We start from the raw sequence: 22,614 nt of genomic DNA, 5'->3' as shown, positions 1-22,614 counted from the left end.
AAGACATACAAATGGCCAACAAACATATGAAAAGATGCTCAACTTCACTAGCTATTAGGGAAATGCAAATCAAAACCACAATGAGATACTATCTCACACGTGTTAAAATAGCTATACTCAACAAGGTAAGTAATAACAAATGTTGGAGAGGATGTGGAGAAAAAGGAACCCTCATACACTGCTGGTGGGACTGCAAATTGGTAGTCTCTATGGAAAACAATATAGAGTTTCCACAAAAATTAAGGATAGAATTACCTTATGACCCAAAAATCCTTCTGGGTATCTACTCCCAAATTTAAAAATATTTACCCATAAAAATATAAGCACCCTGATGTTCATAGCAGCATTATTCATGGTGTCTAAGACATAGAAACAATCAAAATGTCCTTCAATAGATGATTGGATAAAGTTGTACATATATACAATGGAATATTACTCAGCCATAAGAAAAGATGAAATACTGCCATTTGTAACATATGAATGGATTATAAGATTATCATGCTAAGCGAAATAAATCAGACTGAAAAACATTGATAACCATATGATTTCACTCATATGTGCAATATAAAACTGAAAGCAACAAACGAAAAAGACTGACAGAGACTCATGGACAGGGATAACAGTTTAGTGGTTATCAGAGGGAAGTGGGGGAAGGGGAAGTAGATAAGGGTAAAGGGAGTCAAATATATGGTGATGGAAGGTAATTTGACTTTGGGTGGTGAACACACAACACAATATACATATGATGTATTATCAAATTGTACACTTGAAATTTACTTAATTTAATTAACCAATGTCACCCAATAAACTTAATTAAAAAAAAAAAGATTGATTTGGCTAAGAATTGTCAAAGTATTGGTCGATTAAAGTGTGGATACATAGTAACAGTATATGAGCTCCAAAGAGTAAATGTACAATAGCTAAATTTGAATTAGAAATGTATTTTTAAAAGCCATGAAGAGAATCACAAAGTACAGCCAAACTTGCAGTTAGACAACCAGCTATGAAATTTGAAACTGTTGGTAAGACAAATCCTGTGTCAGACCTTGTTGACTTAGATTTACTTGCACAACAGTATTTGCCAAAGACAGGAAACAGGTGTAATGTATATATACCTCTCTAACCTTCTCTCTTCACTTTCCTTCTTCCTACAGGTAAAGCAGATACTTTACCTTGCTCTGAGAACCAACAGTAAGTGATAACTCCTTTATTTTAAGGTGAACATTTTATTATACCAATATACTTATTCCTTGTCAGTGGTAAAATGATACACAGTAAATGAATCTATGATTTTCAAAAGTCTATTGATAACTTTTATTGCAAGTAGTTATCTTAAGTTATTATATTCTCCTTAAGCTAAGAAAATAATGTATGCTCTATTATTCCCAAAGCACTTTTATCAAGTTTAATATTTAAATCAATTTCTTACCTTTTATTCTTAAACAAGCAATATAATTCATTTCCATGTCTATCACTTTTGATCATTATATCAAAACTTCCTTTAATAGAAAAATGAAAAACTATGCTTATATGTGTGTGTATTTTCATATATTAATATTCACATATTGGAGATGTGTTAACTTAGATATTATCAAAATAAGAATGAGAAGCTATTGCTAATAGTTTTAAATTAATCAAAACAAAATTATAGCACTGACCTCAAGATAAAAAATATTCTATTAAAGAGTACCAATATAATATAAAATTTTCCCCATGAAATGCAGTCAAATCAAAGAGAGAGAAAGAGAGAGACTTTTAGAAGATTTTCAATAAAAAGTCAATCTACCCAGGCAGCTACATTTACATAAATAACTTAGATATAATATATGTTGTGTATATTTTTATATGGAAGCAATTTCTACACAGAATTGTATATTTGCCCTTGGCAAATAAAGAATGATTCTGTATAAATAAATACTAAAAGACCATAGAGCTACCTAACAATGACGTGTAAGTAGTTATTTATTTACCTTGTAGAGGAAAGATTTTACTTTCAGAATATTTTATTAATGCTTTTCTCCTCAGCAGTTGAATGTCGGCCAGGGAGCTTAGAGAAGCTTTATACTATTGTCAGAGAAATCTGGTGTTGCCTCCTCTCCTAGTGAAAGCTAAGCCAACATCTATCTGCCTGTATGACTAACTCTCCGGAGGAGAATCAAAGGAAATTATACTGATGACAAGTTTCAAGCCCGGCAGCTACTCTATAATGATGTGTTGTTGTAAGGTCAGCTGGGGCCTCGGAATTGAGCACAGATTTGTAAGAAGAGATAAACTGAGAGGAAACGTGTCAGAAATCTCAAGTAGTGTTTTAATCAAATACTGCTAAGAAATCAAGTAAAGAGAAGGTAGTTCATCCTTGGAAAGAAAATAATTGTTTTTGAAGAATTGTAAAAGCAATTTTTATCATTACAGATGTCCTATACGATGAAGTCTAGAAAATTTCCTAACTTTGTAGAGTGTCTAGGCTGCTTTCCGTCTCAGAGACAAGTGGTGAGATGAAAGAATGTGATCAGAATGAACATTAAATATTATAATTAGAGTTTGAAAATATTAGATTAGATACTTTTCTGTGCTGTGATTAATATATAAATGTGATATACCTATAATGCACACATTTCATGCAAGTGTCTTAATACATGTAATGGCATCTTTTCAGGTTTGTATAATTGTTTAAAACATTTCCTCTCCCTCCTTTCAGGAGTGAAGACTTTGAGACCAAGCAGTGTGGGCTTATACCCCAGTTCTCCTGCTGGCATGTTTATTACAACTCATTACTAAATCTATGATCCTGAGACTGTCCAGCTGTAAACTAGGATATTGAATATCATCTACTCCCTAGATTGTTAGGAGTTTTAAATAAGCCAAGAGTGATACAGTTGCTTCACACAAAACACTGTATCACCATATATATAATGGCATTGTTATGTGTGGTTCACTTAGATGAAAAGGGTATGGCCCTGAAAACGTGCATGTAAATTATTTTCTCTATTGATAAATTTAATCCTTCTACACTCACATTTATAGGTGATGCTTAAAAAGGACCTGGTTTTATTTTTCTCCGTATCATGAGCTAATTTTCCTAACACAATATGATAGATAATCTGTTCTTCCTCTAATGCTTTTTTATACTACCTTATCTGGTCTGTCTCTTAAATTTCCTATTCACCTCCCTTGGTTCATTTGTCTGTTCTTACAATTATTGAATTTTTATAAACATAAATTTGAAGTATAAATAACTAAAATGAAAAGATACCAAATTAATTCTTCTCATAAAAGCTTTACTTAATTATCCACATGCCCATCAGATATTTATTAAATTTTAAAGAATTTTTATATTAGTTTAATTTGAATTGATAGCTTTATTATATTAACACATACCATTTAAGAGCATAAAAATCTCTCAATTTACACAGATCTCCTTTTATGTTTTTTACTAGAGTTCTAAAGTTTTCTCTGAAAAAGATCTTTTTATTCTTGGTTATTTCATAAACTTTATAGTTTTTGTTACTAATATGAGTGGCATCTTTTAAAAAATCTTCTTTTCTAGTTGAATGTTGCTGATATATGTCAATAGTATTTTTTGTAGGTTGATATTACATCTAGCAAACTTGTTGATTATAATATATTCACTAGATAGATGACCATATCATTTAAAAATAATAATGATTTTACTTCTTCCAGGACTCATGAATATATTATTTTCTTGTCTGATGGCTTCATCAGGACCTCTTCAATAATAATGACATTTGTCATTTTTTTCTTTTCAATATCAAATAGAATGCACCTAGTTTCTCCAGTAACTATAATATTTGCTATAGTTATTTAGTATATTGCCATTATCAAATTAATGATCTACCTTATTCTCCTCTGTTCTTTTTTTAGCTGTAACCAGAGATTAAATTTAGTGAAATATTTTTTGCCACTTTTTTTTAGTCAATTCATGTGATGAGTCTGACAAATAAATTTTCTAATTTTGAAGTATCCTTGCAGTCCTGATATAAACTTTACTTACTTAATCATGATATTTTGAAATTGGTAAGTTGATGTGTTGTTAAGATTTTCAAATTTCATTTATAAAATAGGTCCTTATGTTATGTACTATTATCCTCATCTGTTTTAGGAATCAATCCCAGAATCATTTCCATTTTCTGCCACACTTAAGGTTACATCTTAGAAAGAAACACCTTTGGGAGGAAGTAGTCATGTAATTTATACTTATATAACCCTTGGGGGTAGGAATAAATAGAGATATAACTGTAACAGTAATGCAGAATAGTCCACATATCTTTACTTTTGTTAGTTCTTCACACCTAATGAAGGTTTTTATGTTTCCTTGATGCTGTCTTGAACACGTAAGCACCAGAACAAGTGGCTCCTTCTATAGCTACAAAATTTTACAATGAAGGGGACACGATGATTGTCTTGAAGCAAAAGCAGGAACTAAAAGTCGTTACTGTCACTGCATGGTCAGACCAGGCACTGCCTTGGGATGCAACACCTTCCTCCACTTAATACTTGCCACACAGACACACATCCATACACACATACTAGAGGTCATGAGAGACTTAATTCTCAACAGATTGTCTCACTATCTTTTAAATGCTTTCCTGGAAGCCATATTTCCATTTCACTTTTTTCATTTCTTCAGATTTCATGTTAGGGTGATAATCAGAAGCCTGCCTCTTTGGAAATCCTGACTGGAATAGAAGACTAAAAGCTTACTTTTTAATTGGACTCTTTTATCAATTCTTTTATTAGCAAGTAAGCAAAATTCTCCCTAGTTTATAATTTGAAAATTCTTATCTCACGAAATGAACTTTTAAGGCAAGGTATGCCTGTATAATTTTTTAACTATATGTTTTTTATCCATTAACAAGCAGTGATATTATGTCTTAGAGAAAGTAATTTATTTTATTTTTCAAATGAGTACTTCAAATGCAGTGGTGGTCCTAACATCAACATGAAGAAGGAGCACTATATTACATTTTAATTGTAGCATATATGTATTTATGCTTTGGAAAGACACAATTTGCTCTGCTGTCTTTAGATAGTAGTATACCCTCAATACCTGAAATGGTAAACCTTTGAAATCCCTGGATTTGGCTTTTCTATACTCACACTTAAGAGAAATTACTAATCTCTTTGAAAAAGGGGAATTACAAATAGCAGAGTGGAAAAGCATATAGAAGGAGAAAGTTGGTGAATCACACATAACAAAATAACATTTTTAAGGGAAATTATTTCAAAAGAATCTCAAGTTTGTCCCCAGGTAATTAAGCAGAGGAAATGTGTAACTACACACATTTGGAAATTGTCTACATGCAAGTGGAAGACAGGAAGAGGAAGTTATTTTACCTAATTCTTTCTAATGCTTTCTGTATAACTCTATTCGATGAAAGTAAAATAAACTGTATCTTATCAGCACCTACTATTTAGGGTGACCTCTGGGGAAGAAGAGTGGAGTGGAGGAGCTAAATGCTTTTCTCTTCCAACTTACAGTAGATCTTAATCATATTTACCTCAGCTGTAATATTTATTTCTAGAGCCTGTGCTATGCTAGATTCTTCCCCATCCTTCTTCAAAAGAATCAAAATTAATCAGGTCAAAAGAAAATAAAACTTTACACTCCAGTTTTTTACATATAGGAATGTCCAAATAACTCACAACCTGGATATCTAAATAATGGGTTCCCCTAATGATAAGTAAGACTCTGAGGGTGAGCAGGAATCATGTTTTGTTCACTTGATCACATTTGACAATATTTAGCATGCTATCCTGGATGGAGTATGTAAAACTTGACAAATGTCTGTCAAAGGAAAAATCAGGTGTTCCACCTGATTGTCATTAACTTGCAAAAAAAAAAAAAAAAAAGGATCTGTTTTTCTCTGTGGCTCTCAAATTCTCCAGTAGGCCCTCCTGAGGCCATTGCCAGAGGGATGGGCGTTCTAGCTAAAGAGAGTGTCCTCTGGAGACTCTGAAAGTTTCTATAGCTCCACCACTGAGCAAGTATATGGTGAACCATCTTTAGCCATCAGGCATTTAAAAGAATGTGGAGAGGGTAGTGTGTCTTTTCCAAACTCACAATCTAATTATGGAAAAAAGTCAAATGTACATGAAGAAACTATCCTGTACATAATCAGAAAAATTGAATATAATCAAAAGTTTACTGGGTGGGCTTTAAACACTTCTATCCAAGAATAAGATCAGTGTTTTTGGAGTTAGCCTGTGAATTTCTTTAAAGAAAGGGAGCCTGAAATATTCTTGAAGGATGTGATTAGAATCAAGGTTTAAGAATTAACATGATCAAAGGCATAAAAGCATATGATTAAATGATAATGAAAGTATAAAAAGACTATCCCGATTAGAGTTATGGAATAAAGACTATCTAATGAATGATGTCACAATTTGTGTTCCCCAAGCAATGCTAAGAAAATCTGAGACACAGGAAGTTTATTAAGAAATGCACTTGGGATCAATTCCTTTGGGAAGGAGCAGAAGGAAGAAAGATTAGGCAAAGGTAGAAATTAAGCTGTGATATAGTTTCATTGGAGGCTTCAGCCAATCAACTACTTCAAAGTAGTTCTGGAGCTGGGAAGATGTTTCAGGGATATTTCTAGTTGAAGTAAAGAGGTCAGGCCTTTATATCCCATATCTGACAGACATCAAATGAGGCTGCCATTTGAAGGGAGCATGACCTTAGGCCAGGTGGCTGTCTTCAGCAGAGGCAATCCCTGAAGGTTCTGGGAGCTGAGAGATTTCTGCTGGAGGAACAAGCATCCCAAATGATAATAACAACAGTAAGGTTAATGCTAGGACTTGTATGTATATGGTGGTTGTTTCATGTTATCAAAAACCCTATGAAGTGATCCTATGTCACCATATTTTAACTTGACAGATGTAAATTTTCACTTTCATGTAGTTAAAGATGAGCTGGGTAAAAAAGCACCAATAACATCAAGAAAAACCCACGCTTCTTAACACTTACATTGCTCTCTTTCTTTTATCATGATACAGGTGCCAAAGTTTATGTTCGTTCAATAGGGGATCAGGTATCTCTGAGAAATAAAAATGACTCCTTTTGGCATTAAATTTATGTATTTGCTTTATACAGAAATGTTTATTTTTTCTTTCCATGTTTTTCCTTTTCTGTCTTCAAATTTTCATTCTGTTCTTTTACCTCTTCCTCTGTTTCACCTAAAAACTATAATATAAACAAAATCAATCTTTTCCTATTGCTATAAGTGAAATTTTAATTGTATAGAACATGTAGAAACATCTGTATAAGTTATATTCAATATAGAACCCTTATAGGAACATGCTATCAACTTTGGGATTACCATTCCAACTCCCTCCCTTCCTATCCTAGTTGTTAAATGGACAAAACCACATTATTAAATAGTCAACAAAGCTCCCCATTATTTCAAGAAATTTACATAAATAGAGATTATCATTGTGGCATATGTTTTCAACTCAAGATGGGCAGCCTAAGAAAATATATTTGAATTCACAAATCTTAGGACTTTTATTTTATATTTGAAAGACAAGAAAAAAGGTTTGACTTAACTGTAAATAATGTGCATTGATTTTTTCTGACTTTCTCAAACATGTTCAGTAGTTTGCCAGCTATTTACCAGTCACAAAAAAGATTTATAGCAATGTGTTATTTTTGTCAAGGCAAAAAAATTCATTAAATGCTTTCACTCTACCCAAAACCCCATGTCTCCAAAAATTATAGTACAGTGTAGCGGGAAATGGACATTGAGGTTAAAAGAAAACTTTGAGTTCTGTCCCAATTATACACTAACAGTGAGACGGTCAGATCACTATCTCCATGCCTCTGTTTTCCTTTTACTTGAACATCGTAATGCCTAACCTATTAGCTATACCTGTTTGCAAAAAAGTGACTGAAGTAACACGTTTGACAAAATCGGAAGCACTTTTCTAAGAGTTAATAATTCTCTTGGAATAAATATCTCTATTTTTTCTAATTACTGTAATTACAGTAACATAGACATACAAAATACAGAAAAGATTGTTTAACACAGGAAGATAAACTCATTCTCTTGTATTTCTGTCTAACCTCATTTGTTCTTTGCTTGGCTTTTCGTCAGAGCACTCGTTTTGTGGGAGAAGAGGATAAGGTCCTTTTTCTTTTACTATCCTCCAGGAGAATAATGTACATATTTTCCAGATCTCCTTACACATCAAGGTGATTAATACCACTATGTAATAAAATTTTTGTTACCTTATCTTAAAATTGGCCCCAAATACCTATGTCATGGAGTTTTTGTCATAAAACCATGAGAAAAGCAGAGCTGCATTGAGATACGTTTGCTAGATAGTAGTTGGAGGTAACCCGCAAGCTCACACATGCGCACTGGAATGCAGATATGTAGCTCCAGAAGATTTCAAGTTACTACATGTTATGGACAGTAGAGCACATTGAAAATATCCTAACCCTAAAATATTAAACACGAGAATGTATAAGCCTGCTTGGGCTACCACAACAAAGGTTTGGTGGCCTAAACAACAGAAATGTATTTTCTCACAGGTCTGAAGATTAGAAGTCTGAGACCAAAGTACCGGTATGGTCAGTCTCTGGTGAATTTCTCTTCACGGTTTGCAAACAACCACCCTCTCACTGTGTTCCCACATAGCCTCTTCCCTGTGTGCGGTAAAGGGGGTGGAATCTCTGGTAGCTCTCTTTATATAAGCACTAACCTTATTGGATCAAGGCCCATCTTTATGGTCTTGTCGAACCTTAATTATTTCCTTAGAGGCCCAAATACAAATAAACCACACTGGGGATTAGGGTTTCAACATATAAATTTGAGGAGGGTACAAACTTTCAGTCGTAACAAAAGGTTAACAATTTTCCATATACTATATGGTATTATTCTCTTTTTTTCTTCTAAACTTAACTTTGATGCATAAGCATTTTCCTTGTTACAAAACCATCATAAACATAATTTTATGTCTAATATACTCTAATAAGAGAATGCATTCTAATTTATTTAGACATTTTATCTCTCTGTTAATTGAGCATTAATAAATTACAATGTTTTACCCTATTAATATTGTGATAAAATGTATGCCTAAAGTTTGTCGAGATATATTATTTCTTCAGGATTCCAAAAAGTTGAATTAATGAAGCAAAGCATATGAACCTATTAAGGGTGTTAATATAAACTGGACTAGTAATCCCTTAAAAGTGATTTTCTGTTTTTAGATCAGAGTATTACCTTTTTTGAAATTTGAAGCATTGTAATAAAAAGAAAGATTTGAATGAAAATGAAGATGATACTGGCTGCATATGCAAAACCGAAGAGAGTGGCTGAAAGTGTTAAAAACAAACAAACAAACAAACCAACAAACAAAAAACACTAACTTCTTAGTAGATTTGCCTAGCATTCTATGAATGGCAAGTATATAAGCCAGAGGCCTGGCCAGAAAGAAATGGTGTATGCTAACTGGTAAATTGAAGAGATGTTAATTAGTAGATATTTGCAAAAGTAAACGGGGTTTAAGGAAACCATCAAGGCATAGTACAGTAGTACCCTAGTAGAAGTAACCAGATCTATTACTGCTCCTAAATGGTCAGGGTAAGGAAGCTACTCCCAAAATTTGAAAAGAGGAGCTACATAGACAAGACTGTGGAACTAAGGTGGAATTGGGTAGTGTAACCTTAACATTGATAGATGTATTACTTCGAGAGCTCCAGGCAAGTACATCTGTTTGTTCTTCATCGTCTGCCTGAGAGTCTTGCTTCTGAGGTTGAATCCATTATCACTCTGCTGGCATCCTGAATCAAATCTGCTTTTGTTATGTTACTGATGAATTTGAGATATCTGAGATCATTACATTGTTTTATTTTGTTTTTTCCCCTTTGTTTAAAAGTCCAAACACTAAACATTCTAATGCTGGTCTTTGTCCCCTTTGTTTTGTTTTCCCAGCAATGGCATTATTCCCGGTGTTGCTGTTTCTGGTTCCTGTGCTGCTTCCATTCTTTCCTGCAAATGGAAAGGTAGGGTTGAGGTTGAAAATCTTTTCAGAATGATTCAATCAGTCTTGAGGCACATCAAGCTACTAGATCAATTTTCGAAAGTAAAAAGTGCTAGAGTGCCTAGTACATCACAAAGAACTCATTATTACTCAAGGTACTTTACACGATTAAATCTAAGTCTGTTGACCCACCAGTATGGTAACCCTTAGCTACCTGAAGATACTGACCGCTGGAAATGTGGACAGTCAGAATTGAGTTCTGCATAAATGTAATACACAACAGACTTAGAAAACTTAAAAAGAAATAAAATATCTCAATAATTTTAATATGAATTGCATGATGAAAACATATATTTTGAATATGTTAAATAAAATATATTTCAATATTAATTTAATCTGTTTATCTTTTTAAAGTGGCCACCAAAAAATTAAAATATGTATTATGCTTTATTTATTTTTTTATTGACAGTATTCATCTATAAATTTAAAAGTTATCAAAACTTCTTCTATCTCAAGATCTTTTCTTTTTCCTTTTTTTCAAGATCTTTTCTTATTTCCTTTTACTTAATCCATTTCATTGTGATCCCTCCACAAACTTAACAATATATAATCTCAACTTAGCAAAACTTCTTCACTTATATCACCACATTTAATTTTCATAGCTACTGGGTGAGGATAATCACATCTATATTTTTAATGTATAAAAATAAAACTCACTAAAGTATTAAATATTTGATTTTTCATAATTTTTATAATTATTATATATAAGATAAGATGCTCTTATTGTTTATGATATGCTGCTTCATATTAATAATCCCAAAACAGAATGAATTGTTCTCTTTCAATTGGCTTGTAGGTACCTGTAGAAAGTATCTCTCTTCAAATAAGAAAATCTCTGAATGTAAGGAGCTATTGGTTCTCACACTCTTCTTTAGCTTTGGGCATACAAGATTAGCTAGGATTCCCCAGACCAGAGAATTCTGACACAAGGGAAAATATCATTTAACATTTGTAAATAAAGTCATTATGTTGCCACAATTGGATTTTTAATCTGAAGACAATTTTTTCATTGCTAAGGGCTTCATTCCAGAAATTTGTTGTCTTTCCATTTTCTTTCCTAAATATTTCTTTTTATGGCCCTTTCCAATCCCCTGCCACCTCTTTGGTCCATCTCCTGTTTTCATTTATCAAATTAGTAAAAAGAGATATAATTAAAAAAGAGAGAGATATCATTTGCCTCTTGCACCACTAAATTTTTACTGAGAAAATGCTTGACATACCCTCTTTCCAGTGTGGTTTTCTGTAACTTCTTTCTCAAGATGCCTAGAAAACATTATTTATCTCTCAAAACCCCAATCCAGACCATCTTTTTTTTGATGGTCTAACCCCAATCAAGAAGGGTCAATCCATCCTTTCTCTATATCTAGTAGATGCTACCTATCATTTTATGTGTCATGTGGTATTAAAATTATTTATATCATATTGCTTATCCAATATAAACTCTTTAAGGATAGATAGATGCCATATTGTACCCATTTTATTTTCAATACTCTATATTCAACATTTTTCACCTGTCACCTAATAAAATATTGATACTTCTTTTATAAAGCAAACAAAGCCATGTCTTCATCATTAGAATTTTTATCTACAAAGCAAGACAGGGTAAGAAGCAGGAAATAAGCACTTCTCCTGTCTCAGGGACCAAATTTTGAGTTGCTTTGAAATGAAACTATTTTAAGCAGGTGTTTGAGGGTTAATAGGACATATCCAGGGTTGTTATTTTATGCTTCGTCATAATACAGAGATCAGCCACCGCTAATATAATAACCCATTCCATTCTTTCTAACTTAGGAATCAGTAGCTGGGTAAGTGCCAGATCTGTGGGTGCCATAATATTCATTCTTGGTCCCTGTCCTTAAGAACATGTAAGCAAGTGGGAGAAATAGACTCATAAGTAGATAGTGGCAATAGAATGTGGTCAGACTTATGTCTGCAGTATTTGGAGAGATTCAAGAGAACTCAGTATTGCAGAAAAGAAAGAATAACTTGTCCCCAGGTCCCCAGATGTCAAGGAAAATCTATAAAGGGTGCTGTCTTTCACACATACACTTCAAAATCTTGTTCATGTTCATATAACATCACACTCTTGTGTAAATTTAGGTCATCAAATTGTATAAATTTTATGCAACAATTCACACACTGTACTCTACCTCCAGGCTTAATCCCTCCCCCCCATATATATATATATACAAAGATAAACCAAAAATATATTTGATTTAATTTTTTAATATTATTAAGTTTATGGGGGTGACATTGGTTAATAAAAGTTTATAGGTTTTAAGTGTACAATTCTATAATACACTATTTGTGTATTGCATTATGTATTCACCACTCAAAGTCAAATCTTTTATCACCATATATTTGACCCACTTTACCCTTTTTTACATACCCCCACCCCCTTTTCCTCTGGTAACCACTATACTGTTGTCTGTGTCTATGAATTTTTGTTTGTCTTATTCGTTTGCTACTTTTAATTTTAGATCCATATATGAGTGAAATCATATGGTTCTTGACTTTTATCCATCTGACTTATTTTGCTTAGCATGATAATCTCAAGATCCACTCATGTTGTCACAAATAGCAGTATTTCATCTTTTCTTAAAGCTGAGTAGTATTCCGTTGTATATATGGTCCTCCTCTTCTTTATCCAATCACCTATTGAAGAACACTTCAGTTGTTTCCATGTCTTGGATGCTGTGAATAATGACGAGCATCTGATTTAATACTTTAAATATATTTCTGTTACTAAAAGAAATAAAGTCAACAATAACCCATTAACTGGATGGATTTGCTCCTTCTAAATTGACTCTGGGATTTGTTTAATGTTGTAAAACTGTTTCTTGAGCAACTCCATAAAATCTGCTGCATAATAGGTAGAATCTCTTGCTAACATTGAATGCACTTGGACTGGTCCTAAACATTTTTTCTCTAACTACAGACACCATGTTAGGTCAAAGTTTCTCTTAAAGTCAGAATGAATCACCTGCCCCTACTCTTACCACTTCCTTACTGCAGCCTGATTATGAATGAGAATGTCTTAATGGTTTCTATCTTGTAACTTGCCATTATTTTATCACACATATATCTAGAAAAATCACATTAAGAGTAGAAATTGGTATTTGCAGCTTCAGGGGTGTTGCTAATTGTCATGTCACGCTTTCAAGATTTAACTCTGTTTCTTTCCTATTTAAAAGTCATAGCTTTGGCTCAGATTTATTTGCAATATTTAACAACTAACACTGGCTTGAACTGAACACTTTTAAAATAATCTTTGCTCTCTTGAATTAACTTATTCTCTCATATGCATTTTTCAAAACTTTCAAAAAATAATTCTAATTTGGCTTTCCTTTAGGCTCCAAATTTTGATGCTTTGTCAACCACTCGAGGAGAAGTCCAAAGAGAGATTGTAAATAAACACAATGACCTAAGGAGGGCAGTGTCTCCACCTGCCAGTAACATGCTGAAGATGGTAAGAAGCAGTAACAAGAAAAGTGGCTTGAGTCAGCTATGATAAGATCAAGCACTTAGTAAATAAGATCTCTTAAGAACTTTGTGACTTAGGAAGTTCTATTTTTGTTATTTAACTTGAGCTTTATTACCAAGAAGGCAGAAATACTTTTTTTTATTGCATATACTATTTTGCTTATAAATCCCCCTACTATAATATGTTCTATTCACTAGAATAGTATAATCTGTCAGGATCTTCCCCCCCCCCAAATGTATGTATAGAGACTGCATACAATCTCAGGGTGCCCATGGAGCCCCTGAAACTCCTTCATAAGCCCTAGGTTAAAACCCTGGCCCTGAGGTTAGTGTGTGTCCTCTGACTCTGATAAATTGACTTTTAAACACTTTCTACTGGCATTTTCTGTTAATTTTGATCCAGAACAACTTTTGAATAAATTCTCTGGCTGTATGCAGCTTTCCTGTCCAGTCCCTCTCCATAGAGTCAGACCTACAATATCATCATCAATACAATCTTCATTATTAATGTCCACTCCATCTAAGTCCACCTGATACCCTAGATCTTTTCTAAGAAACATGTTGTTAGTAGGGGAAATTTAACTTTTGATGACTTAAAGCTTAAAGAAACCCTCTTTAAGAAAGAGAATATGAAACTATCTTACTACTTCAATTTTAACAAAATAAAATAAAAAAATGGCCAGACGTATTCTGAGGTCCCCTAGCACAACTTTGGAAGGGGCTATGCAAGTGAGGGGCCCAAAACTTAAGCTTCATTGGCTTCATGGGGTTGAGCAGGGATTCTTAATTTCACTTTATAATGGTTATATATTTATCAAGTTTACAGGGCTATTTAAGTTGTGGAGGCAGAATTAAAACCAAATATTTGACATCCAATAATGGCCATTGTTTTTCCACTCACTTTTCTAATCTAGGATCAAGAAGGCTCTTTCCTTTTGGGATCAAGGACATTTAGGGTAAATTAACCCACTTTTTCTGGACCCAGTACTGAAGGCCACGTCTCCCAAATGTATTCAGTAGGGAAAAAAAATAAATAAAAGGAACTAGGAATGAAGTATGCCAGCTCAGTATTACAGGAGAAATAATCTCAATTCATCTACATGTTTATCAATAATTATAGTAGGACCACTGCATGCTATCATAAATAGACTATTAACTATCTTATATTTTTTAATTACTTAGGGTAACCATACTATCTATATTTCTTTGTGGAGTAGAAATAAGTTCATCAAAAAATGTGTCTTGAATTATAATGCATTATATATTATATGCATATATATAATATATATAATGCATGTATATTATATGCATATACAGAAATTTTATAATGATGTGAATGAACCTACCAATATCATTATAAACCTTATTTAGGCTCCTTTGTGGTTTGAGTCACTAAATGCATATATTTTTTTCTCTCCTTGTTTTAGAAATGGGACAGCAAGGCAGCAGAAAATGCCCAAAAGTGGGCAAACAAGTGCCTTTTAAAACACAGTGAGGGAAAGGATCGAGCAATTGGTATGTAAATTCATATTTATTGAGTAGGTAAACAAGTAGAATAATAAGGGCTAGTTTTTTGATGTTGCATTAAGAAACCTTTGTGAATAAATGTTGCTTGTAATGCTGCCTTTTTCAAGTTGAAGTGTCTCCATGTGAGGAAAAAAATCTGGAAAGCACTACCTGTGCTTATTGAGTGTTTTATATTTTACAAAATTGTCACACACAATATCACATTTGTAGATCTTAACCATCTCATGCATAAAGCGTCACGTATCATCTTTTTTTCTGTTTTAGAGTAGAGAATGGACTGTCAAAGGGAAAATGGTAATTAGTGTCATATATAAAAATTTAAAATTAGAATTTCTGACTTCTAACCCAGTGCCCTTTTCATATTATTATATTATATATCATAGTTCATATTCATGGAACTGTTTGTGTTTTAAAAACTATTTATAGCCAATATATAAAATATGTTGAATTTTTCAAAGTTTCTGAATTTTGTTCAAAAATATTTAGCATGTTTTTAATATTTGATGACAGTAAGTTGTCTTTTGTATGTTCTGTATGCCCACAATACACGCACCAAGAATAATCCATATTCATGACTTCTACATCAAGTAATACAAACACAATTAGATAAAATATTATATGTATAAACTAAGAAAAAATATTTACTTAAATTATTGAAAAATGACAGATATAGGCAAGCCCAATTTGCAACTAGTAAATAAATCTCCTGTTTCGAAAGTAGGACTGCCATTGTTATTTGTATTTTTGATACTATAATTTAATGAAATTATGGAGAGAGATGACTATATTCAGTAGAAGATTGAAACAAATGGTTTTGAAGATCCCAGTCTAGTTAGAATCTGTTTATTTGTTTTCCTCTTTAAAAAGCTATCCAAGAGTAGTGTACACTCCCTTTACATAACATGTAGACATTACATTTCAAATCATCCAAACATAAAAATTAATTTTAAAGCTTGAAAAATATATTGAAATGCTCTGGGGCTGCAAAGCACTTTTTTTCCCTGTGTCTTCACAGAGAAGTTAGGTTGTGACATTTTGATTTGCTGATTAAAGGAAGACCCATAAACTTAAAAAATATTGTCCTTCTTGGTGTCATTTCCTTCATGCTCAAGGCCCTTAAAGATGGAGCATTCGATTTTGTACAAAGATTACACAAAATAATAATTCTAAACATTTATTCAAGTTGCTGTATATGAAAATTCTCTGGTAAGAGGGAATTAGAGTAAGAGGGAATATTATAAGAGTTGCTTTCTGCTTTCAGAAAGTTTATACTACACAGCAGAGAGCACATGAGCTATATACTAGTGAATAATTTAATATGTAAATGAATGATTCTAGACTGAGTAGATATTAAAGAGGACTTCATCAACTCAAAATTTTGCATGTTGACATCAGCCTTAAAGCGTTTGGCACATCTGGCTTCTATTCACTTATAGCTGATAAGGAACTCCTATGGGTTAATCAACAACTAGCAATGATGGCACTGTGTTTGAAGAACAGGGACTCTGATATATATAGTAACCATTGTATGTTTTATTGCTTTCCTCATGAATAATCTGTTTCTTCTTAGGGACAAGGAGCTGTGGTGAGAATCTCTTTATGTCAAGTCAACCTACTTCGTGGTCAGATGCAAGCCAAAGTTGGTACGATGAAGAACGTGATTTTATCTATGGTGTCGGGCCAAAGCGTCCCGATGCAGTGATTGGACATTATACCCAGGTAAGAGAAACAAATAAAAACCTTTTTTGTCATAAACGCCCTAAAAAGAAAATTTCTCCAAATTTTGACTGATTCCAATGTTGAATCTTGGGAAGATCTCAAGTAGGTAAAAGACAATCTTCACCTTTTGTGGGTATTTCAGCCTTTAGCTGTCATTTGTAAAAGGCCTACAGGTTCTTGGTAGGGAAATCTATTCTGTATTTTTCTAATAGTCTAAATGGATAATGTAATGAATGCACATGAAAATGTAATATTTTTAAAGATCTTTACTTTAATTCAATAAACTAAATATATCCATAAGATATATGAAAACATAATACATCAATAACATTCTATCCAGTTTTTTTATTTCCTACTATTTTTTTTTAAATCTTTCCTTCTTCTTTAATGTACTTTTGTATCTTCACCTATCTGCATATAGGTTGCTTGGGCCACTTCTTTCACCATTGGATGTGGAATTGCCTATTGTCCCAATCAACAAGTTCTAAAATACTTCTATGTTTGCCAATATTGTCCTGCGTAAGTATATACTTTCAAATTTGCTGTCAATAATGCCATCAGCAATTCAATCTTTTAAAATTATCATGTAATAGACAAAACAGACTAAAAAAGCATGTTTCAGTGGAGAGATAAATCTTTAGAAAGGTTTTCTAAATTTGATACATAACCCTTCTCAGAAAAAAGACCAGCTTCTCAATTTCAAGTATAATATTCTAAAACTATATTCCCGCATGACAAAAATGATTTGTCTTCCCCCTCAATTGTCTTTCCCAAGGCTTAGGGTCACTCCACACATATCTAGAGTATGTAGTTCTCTAGATTTGGTATTGTCAGTTTTTGTGAAGTTCACATTTTATAAAGTGAAAGCTTGATTATGAAGCCAGGAGTGAAAGTGAGGTAGCAAATGGAAATGACATTTTAGTGACCTTAGCCCTTTGTATTCAAATGTTCCTACTCCTACTTATACAAAAATACCTATAGTACATCATTAAGAATTGATTAAATCTTGGGCCTCAAATACTTTTCAAAAAATCCTTGATATATTTCAAGTGGTCGAGAAAAGGTAACATTTTATGTCTTTGCTTCTCAGAATTTCACACAAAAATTTCTAAAGGAACCATTCATTAAGATCTTGATTTATGGCAGAAAATACACCCTGCATTCAAGCAATGTGTTTGAATTATCCACAAAAAATTCCTATGAACATATTGAAGATATATTCTCATTAAATAGGTTGTTATTAATGTTTGAAATTCCTTGTCACAAAAAGGAGAGTTTTGCCCCAAACCACGCTTCTAACATGATTTATTTTGAGACCATAGAGGACCCAGGTGAGGTTAGGTTCCAATTTAAGAAGTGTGACCTTCCTGCAAACACCTATTAGGATTTAATAGAAAGAATTGAAGGGTCTTAGGAGAATGAATCCAAACTCACTGCCTGGCTGTGGATCCAGTCATCTGTAGTAAGAGTTGGAGTGAAAAAGGAGTGCACAAGAGTAAGAGAATTTACAAAACACTTTTATATCTATTTCACAAATTTTCCAAGGGTTCACACACATATAGCTGTGTTCTGTACAGGGAGACTGAGATTCAGAATCTTTGCTTTGGGTCTTGGGCTCACTAGGTCCAAGTGAAGATTTGAGTCCCTTTTATTTTCAAATAGTGGCCAATAAGATGATAGTCATCAATGAGGTACGGGCTAGTCACTGTTAAGACCAACATACGTTAGAGATTAATGTCAATTACATCTTTTAATTCTAAATAACATTCTCATTGTTAGTAAACATAAAAATCTCACACATAAAATCTCTAGATAGTCAAAATCTTTTCTAATACATCTACGTCCCAAACTACTTGAAAATACCACCACCCTGCATCTTGAAGCTTAAAATTATCCTGAAGATTTACTTTCTCCAGCTTATATTATACAAATTATTAATAATTATAACTTCCTTTTAAAATATAAAATTACATTTAACATTAAATATTTTCCATACTATAACTCTCTATCCTCACAGGAGCTTCTTCTGTCTCTCTAGGAGATATGTTTTACCCTTAGCCAGTACCTTGGGGTGCACTGATTTAGGAATTTCACTGAGTCTACTGAGAGATGAGGAGCGTTATCACATAGAAATATACCCTGAAAACTTTAGATTCTGTGAATCTCATTTCAGTTTCTCAGGGTGTGAGATTATTGTCAAGGAAGTGAGTGTATGTGTTAATTGTTAGATTACTTTGCATTGGTATTTGAGTACACACTAGCAATATTAGTTTTCAGTCAATATTCATTAAAATCAGTGAATAAATATTCAGGTATATAAGGTGATCAATGCTACTCTTGGAGCATAAACTAAACTAAAAAATGAAAACATTTGACATGTTGTATTTCAAATTTCAGTGGAAATTTTATTAACAAACAAAATACGCCCTACCAACAAGGAAAGCCTTGTGCCAGCTGCCCTCATCACTGTGACAATGGACTATGCAGTAAGTTTGAAGTCATTAACTTGTTAGTATAACAAAATGACCTGACATTTCTCTTTAAAAATTAGACGGCCTTCTGAATGTAACCAACTTAAGCAATGCTTTCATATAAAAAACAATAATAAAATTTTTCAAAAGAGTGCATTTAAGGAAAAATTTACACTATTCAGTATTCATGTATTATTTGCAATGAAAGCCTGTTACCACCTGTAACCTAATTTATTTTAATTAAATATGAATTTTCTTTTCACCCAAGTTAATGAGATTATAACAAAAGTGGCATCTTGAAAAGAAAATATAAAGGTGTGAGACCATAGAACATGGCTCAGTTCTGGACAGGCATAGCAAATATCTTATATCATACTAAATTCCTAATTTTCCTCATAGTATAGTTAGAATAATCAAGTTTAATTTAATAACCACATGCACTTTTGTTTGCTAGTAATTTTTTGTTCTCTTTAAATGTTTATCAAATTTGCATATGGTATCATTAGCTCACAGAAGTCTCAAAACTATTTTAGCAGAAGAGAATAAAATTAATGTCATATAATATCTCATTTCCAGCATTGTTATGAATCGAGGTACAAAAATTTGGTATTTTTGTTTAGTTGGGATGTATTACTAAAATTATGAACAATAAAAATGAGCCATTAACAAATTTTTACCTTTCAAATGCATTCACTTGACTGAATTATATCATTTTTTTGAATGAAATGTATAGCCATAATATAGAATATTGAGATTATATAAGAGCTATAAATTAACTAAAAAGAAAATACTTATACTTCTGCTGAATATTATTTATTAAGAAGTTTGGAATTTATCCTATTAGTAATGAGTAGCCAATTGGAAGATTTTAAACAGAAGAGTGATGAGATCAGACTTGTGTTTTATAAAGAGCTCTCGGCAGTAGTATGAAAAAACAATTGGATCAAAGCTAACTTGGAAACTTGAAAAAACATGGATTCAATAACAAATTGATGTCTTTTTTGCATTAGAACAAAGTGAACGAAGAGAAAGAATTTATAAGAGATAGGAAGAAAGTAGAATAGCCAGTGTTTATTACTTGTGCTTAATAAGCACTGATAAAAAGTAGAGGAGATAGAGTTCAGATTGATTCCCAGTGCCTGGTTTTAATTATTTAGTAGTTGACAGTGCCATTTCTTTGAGATTTAGTGAATCAAGTTGAAAGTTGGGGAGGGATTTCAAAGAAATGTCAAGCTCGAAGGTAGTATAATGAATTTAGTTTGAGATTTTTTGAGTTTATAACCGCTGAGGGACATCCAAGTGGAAATGTCCAATAGTAATAGTAAAATTCCCTCCCATTTTTACATTTAAAATCCTCACCTTTTCATAATGACTTCTTACTTCTGAAAGAAAGATTAATGGCATTAGAGTCTAGTGGCAACAGTGTCCAATATAACTTCTTGCAATGATGGAAATGTTCAATATTTGTACTGTCCTGTAAAGTACCCCATATAGACACATTGGCTACTTAGCACTTGCAATATAACTAGTATCACTGAGGACCCGAAATTTCAATGGTCTTTTGTTTTAATTAATTTAAGTTTAAATGTAAACAACCTCATAGCTAGCGGCTTTTGGATACTGAAGTTCCAGAGAGATTTAGTTAAATTCACTTTACCTCTTTACTGAGGTAGGGAAATAAGTCAGTCATTTTAGAAATATTTGGAAAAGCTCAAAATTTAAAATGATGGCTTAATCAGTGAATTTAACTAAGGGACCTTATGTATCCCTCAAGATTGAAATGGCCATCATAGGGTAATGAATAATGCCAACTTGTTTGCTGTATTCTCTATTCTTCACTCACATTGAATTTATTCTTTGTGTTGTTGCTATGAAGGAAAATGACAATGAAGTGCCTAATTTCTTTGTTTTCATTTCAGCTAATAGTTGTGAATATGAAGATGTTTACAGTAACTGTAAACAGTTGAAAAACCAACTGGGATGTGAAGCTGGTCTCACCAAGAATAGTTGCAAGGCTTCCTGCCATTGTTCAGACAAAATTTATTAAATGCCCAATACATGCTGAACATGGCTAAGTAGAAGAAAGCCACATCATCGACTTATACTTGACATTTATTAGCAAGGAAATCATAGATATGCTAGCTAGAAATTTGATTCCATATAGTAACATCTTTTTCTACTGGATCTGTTTTATATTTTACAGAAATCTCTTTCATACAAAGGGTGAAAAGGAAACAACTTTGAGTTTTGATATAAATATGGAGATTCTGAAAGTTATATGAAAGTCTCTTATGACTAAGGTCACTAGAAACCTAAATTGAAATTGAGAATCATGTTCCTAGAACAAAATGTACAAAAAGTATGGAACATGGTATAATTGTCACATGAATCTTGGACTACAGTCCTCCTTTCTAGGTTCACTTTATAGCTAAATATCTTTAAAGAAGTATTAACACATACAGGCTTTAATTCCTCCCTCTTCTCACTTATTTAGCTTCCATCTTTATAATTATATTATTTTTTTCTTCCCAAGGTAACTCCAACCTTCAATTTTCCAAAAATCAATGAAGACTTTTCATTCTTCATCTGCATAAATTGTACAATAGAATATGGCCATGCCTTCTTTTTTAAAATGTAAATTCTCTTTCCCCTAGGAGATAAAACTTAGACCCCTCCCTTTTGAGTCTGAGCTGAACTTAATTACTCATATCCAAAGTGTGATATATGAAAAGAGAACAATAATAATTACAATAGAGAAATCTGGCAAATGCCATCTTAACCAAGTTATCCCAGTTAACATTACCTATAATAACTCATGTGGACTCATGTATACCTTTATATAAGATGCTATTACTTCCAAAACCTTATGCCCCGAACGTTGTTAAGGGATAAAATGTCAAACAAACCTAAACTAAGAGACATTTTATAAAATATTTCTGACCAGAACTCCTCAAAACTGTCAAAATCATGAGCAATAAGGAAATTCTGAGAAATCGTTACAGACCAGAGGAGACTAAGCAGATGAGAACTAAATAAGATGTATCCTGAATTGGATCCTGGAGCAGATGAAGGTCACTAGTGGAAAAATCAGTAGAATTGGAACAGAGTCTGGAGTGTTTTAATAGTAATGTTGATTTCTTAGTCTTAACAAATGTATTGGGGTAATGTAAAGTGATAACATTAGGGGAAACTGAAACTGGGTGCAGAGTGTATGGAAATTCTCTGTATTATCTCAGCAAAATTTCTGCAAATCTAAAACTACTTGAATAAAAAATGCATAAAAAATATGAAAATCCTGTTTTCATGGCTCCATAACACTTCATACTTTTTCTCTAGATGGTTCAGTTATTCT

The 22,614-nt window shown here is 32.7% G+C and overlaps 1 protein-coding gene across 3 annotated transcripts; it reads left to right on the top strand.

Moving 5' to 3' along the window:
- The first annotated feature begins 1,154 nt into the window (after positions 1-1,154).
- LOC107512122 (cysteine-rich secretory protein 3) lies at positions 1,155-22,555 on the top strand. 3 transcript variants are annotated; one of them, XM_016147317.2, is made up of 9 exons: positions 1,155-1,191; positions 8,112-8,209; positions 9,954-10,024; positions 13,415-13,531; positions 14,973-15,060; positions 16,643-16,791; positions 17,213-17,310; positions 19,189-19,277; positions 21,182-22,555. In XM_016147317.2, the coding sequence occupies exons 3-9, from the start codon at positions 9,956-9,958 to the stop codon at positions 21,307-21,309; spliced, it is 738 nt and encodes a 245-aa protein (XP_016002803.2). In that variant the 5' UTR covers positions 1,155-1,191; positions 8,112-8,209; positions 9,954-9,955; the 3' UTR covers positions 21,310-22,555. The 3 variants fall into 3 exon arrangements, with proteins under 3 accessions (XP_016002803.2, XP_016002802.2, XP_016002805.2); XM_016147316.2 differs by lacking the exon at positions 8,112-8,209; XM_016147319.2 differs by lacking the exon at positions 8,112-8,209 and having other exon boundaries at positions 1,155-1,217.
- Positions 22,556-22,614: the final 59 nt, after the last annotated feature.

Source organism: Rousettus aegyptiacus, unplaced genomic scaffold (assembly GCF_014176215.1).
Source record: "Rousettus aegyptiacus isolate mRouAeg1 unplaced genomic scaffold, mRouAeg1.p scaffold_m13_p_1, whole genome shotgun sequence".
Lineage (NCBI taxonomy): Eukaryota > Metazoa > Chordata > Mammalia > Chiroptera > Pteropodidae > Rousettus > Rousettus aegyptiacus.
Note: the sequence above shows the minus strand (reverse complement) of the source record. Positions and strands in the feature narration are given on the sequence as shown.

What these genes read in the sequence shown, in the direction of transcription:
- LOC107512122 (XM_016147316.2), top strand. Translation starts at nt 9,956, where the DNA reads ATGGCATTATTCCCGGTGTTGCTGTTTCTGGTTCCTGTGCTGCTTCCA. An exon ending in TGATTGGACATTATACCCAG is followed by an intron (nt 16,792 to 17,212) that starts GTAAGAGAAACA and finishes ATCTGCATATAG; the next exon opens with GTTGCTTGGGCCACTTCTTT. An exon ending in GTTTGCCAATATTGTCCTGC is followed by an intron (nt 17,311 to 19,188) that starts GTAAGTATATAC and finishes TTCAAATTTCAG; the next exon opens with TGGAAATTTTATTAACAAAC.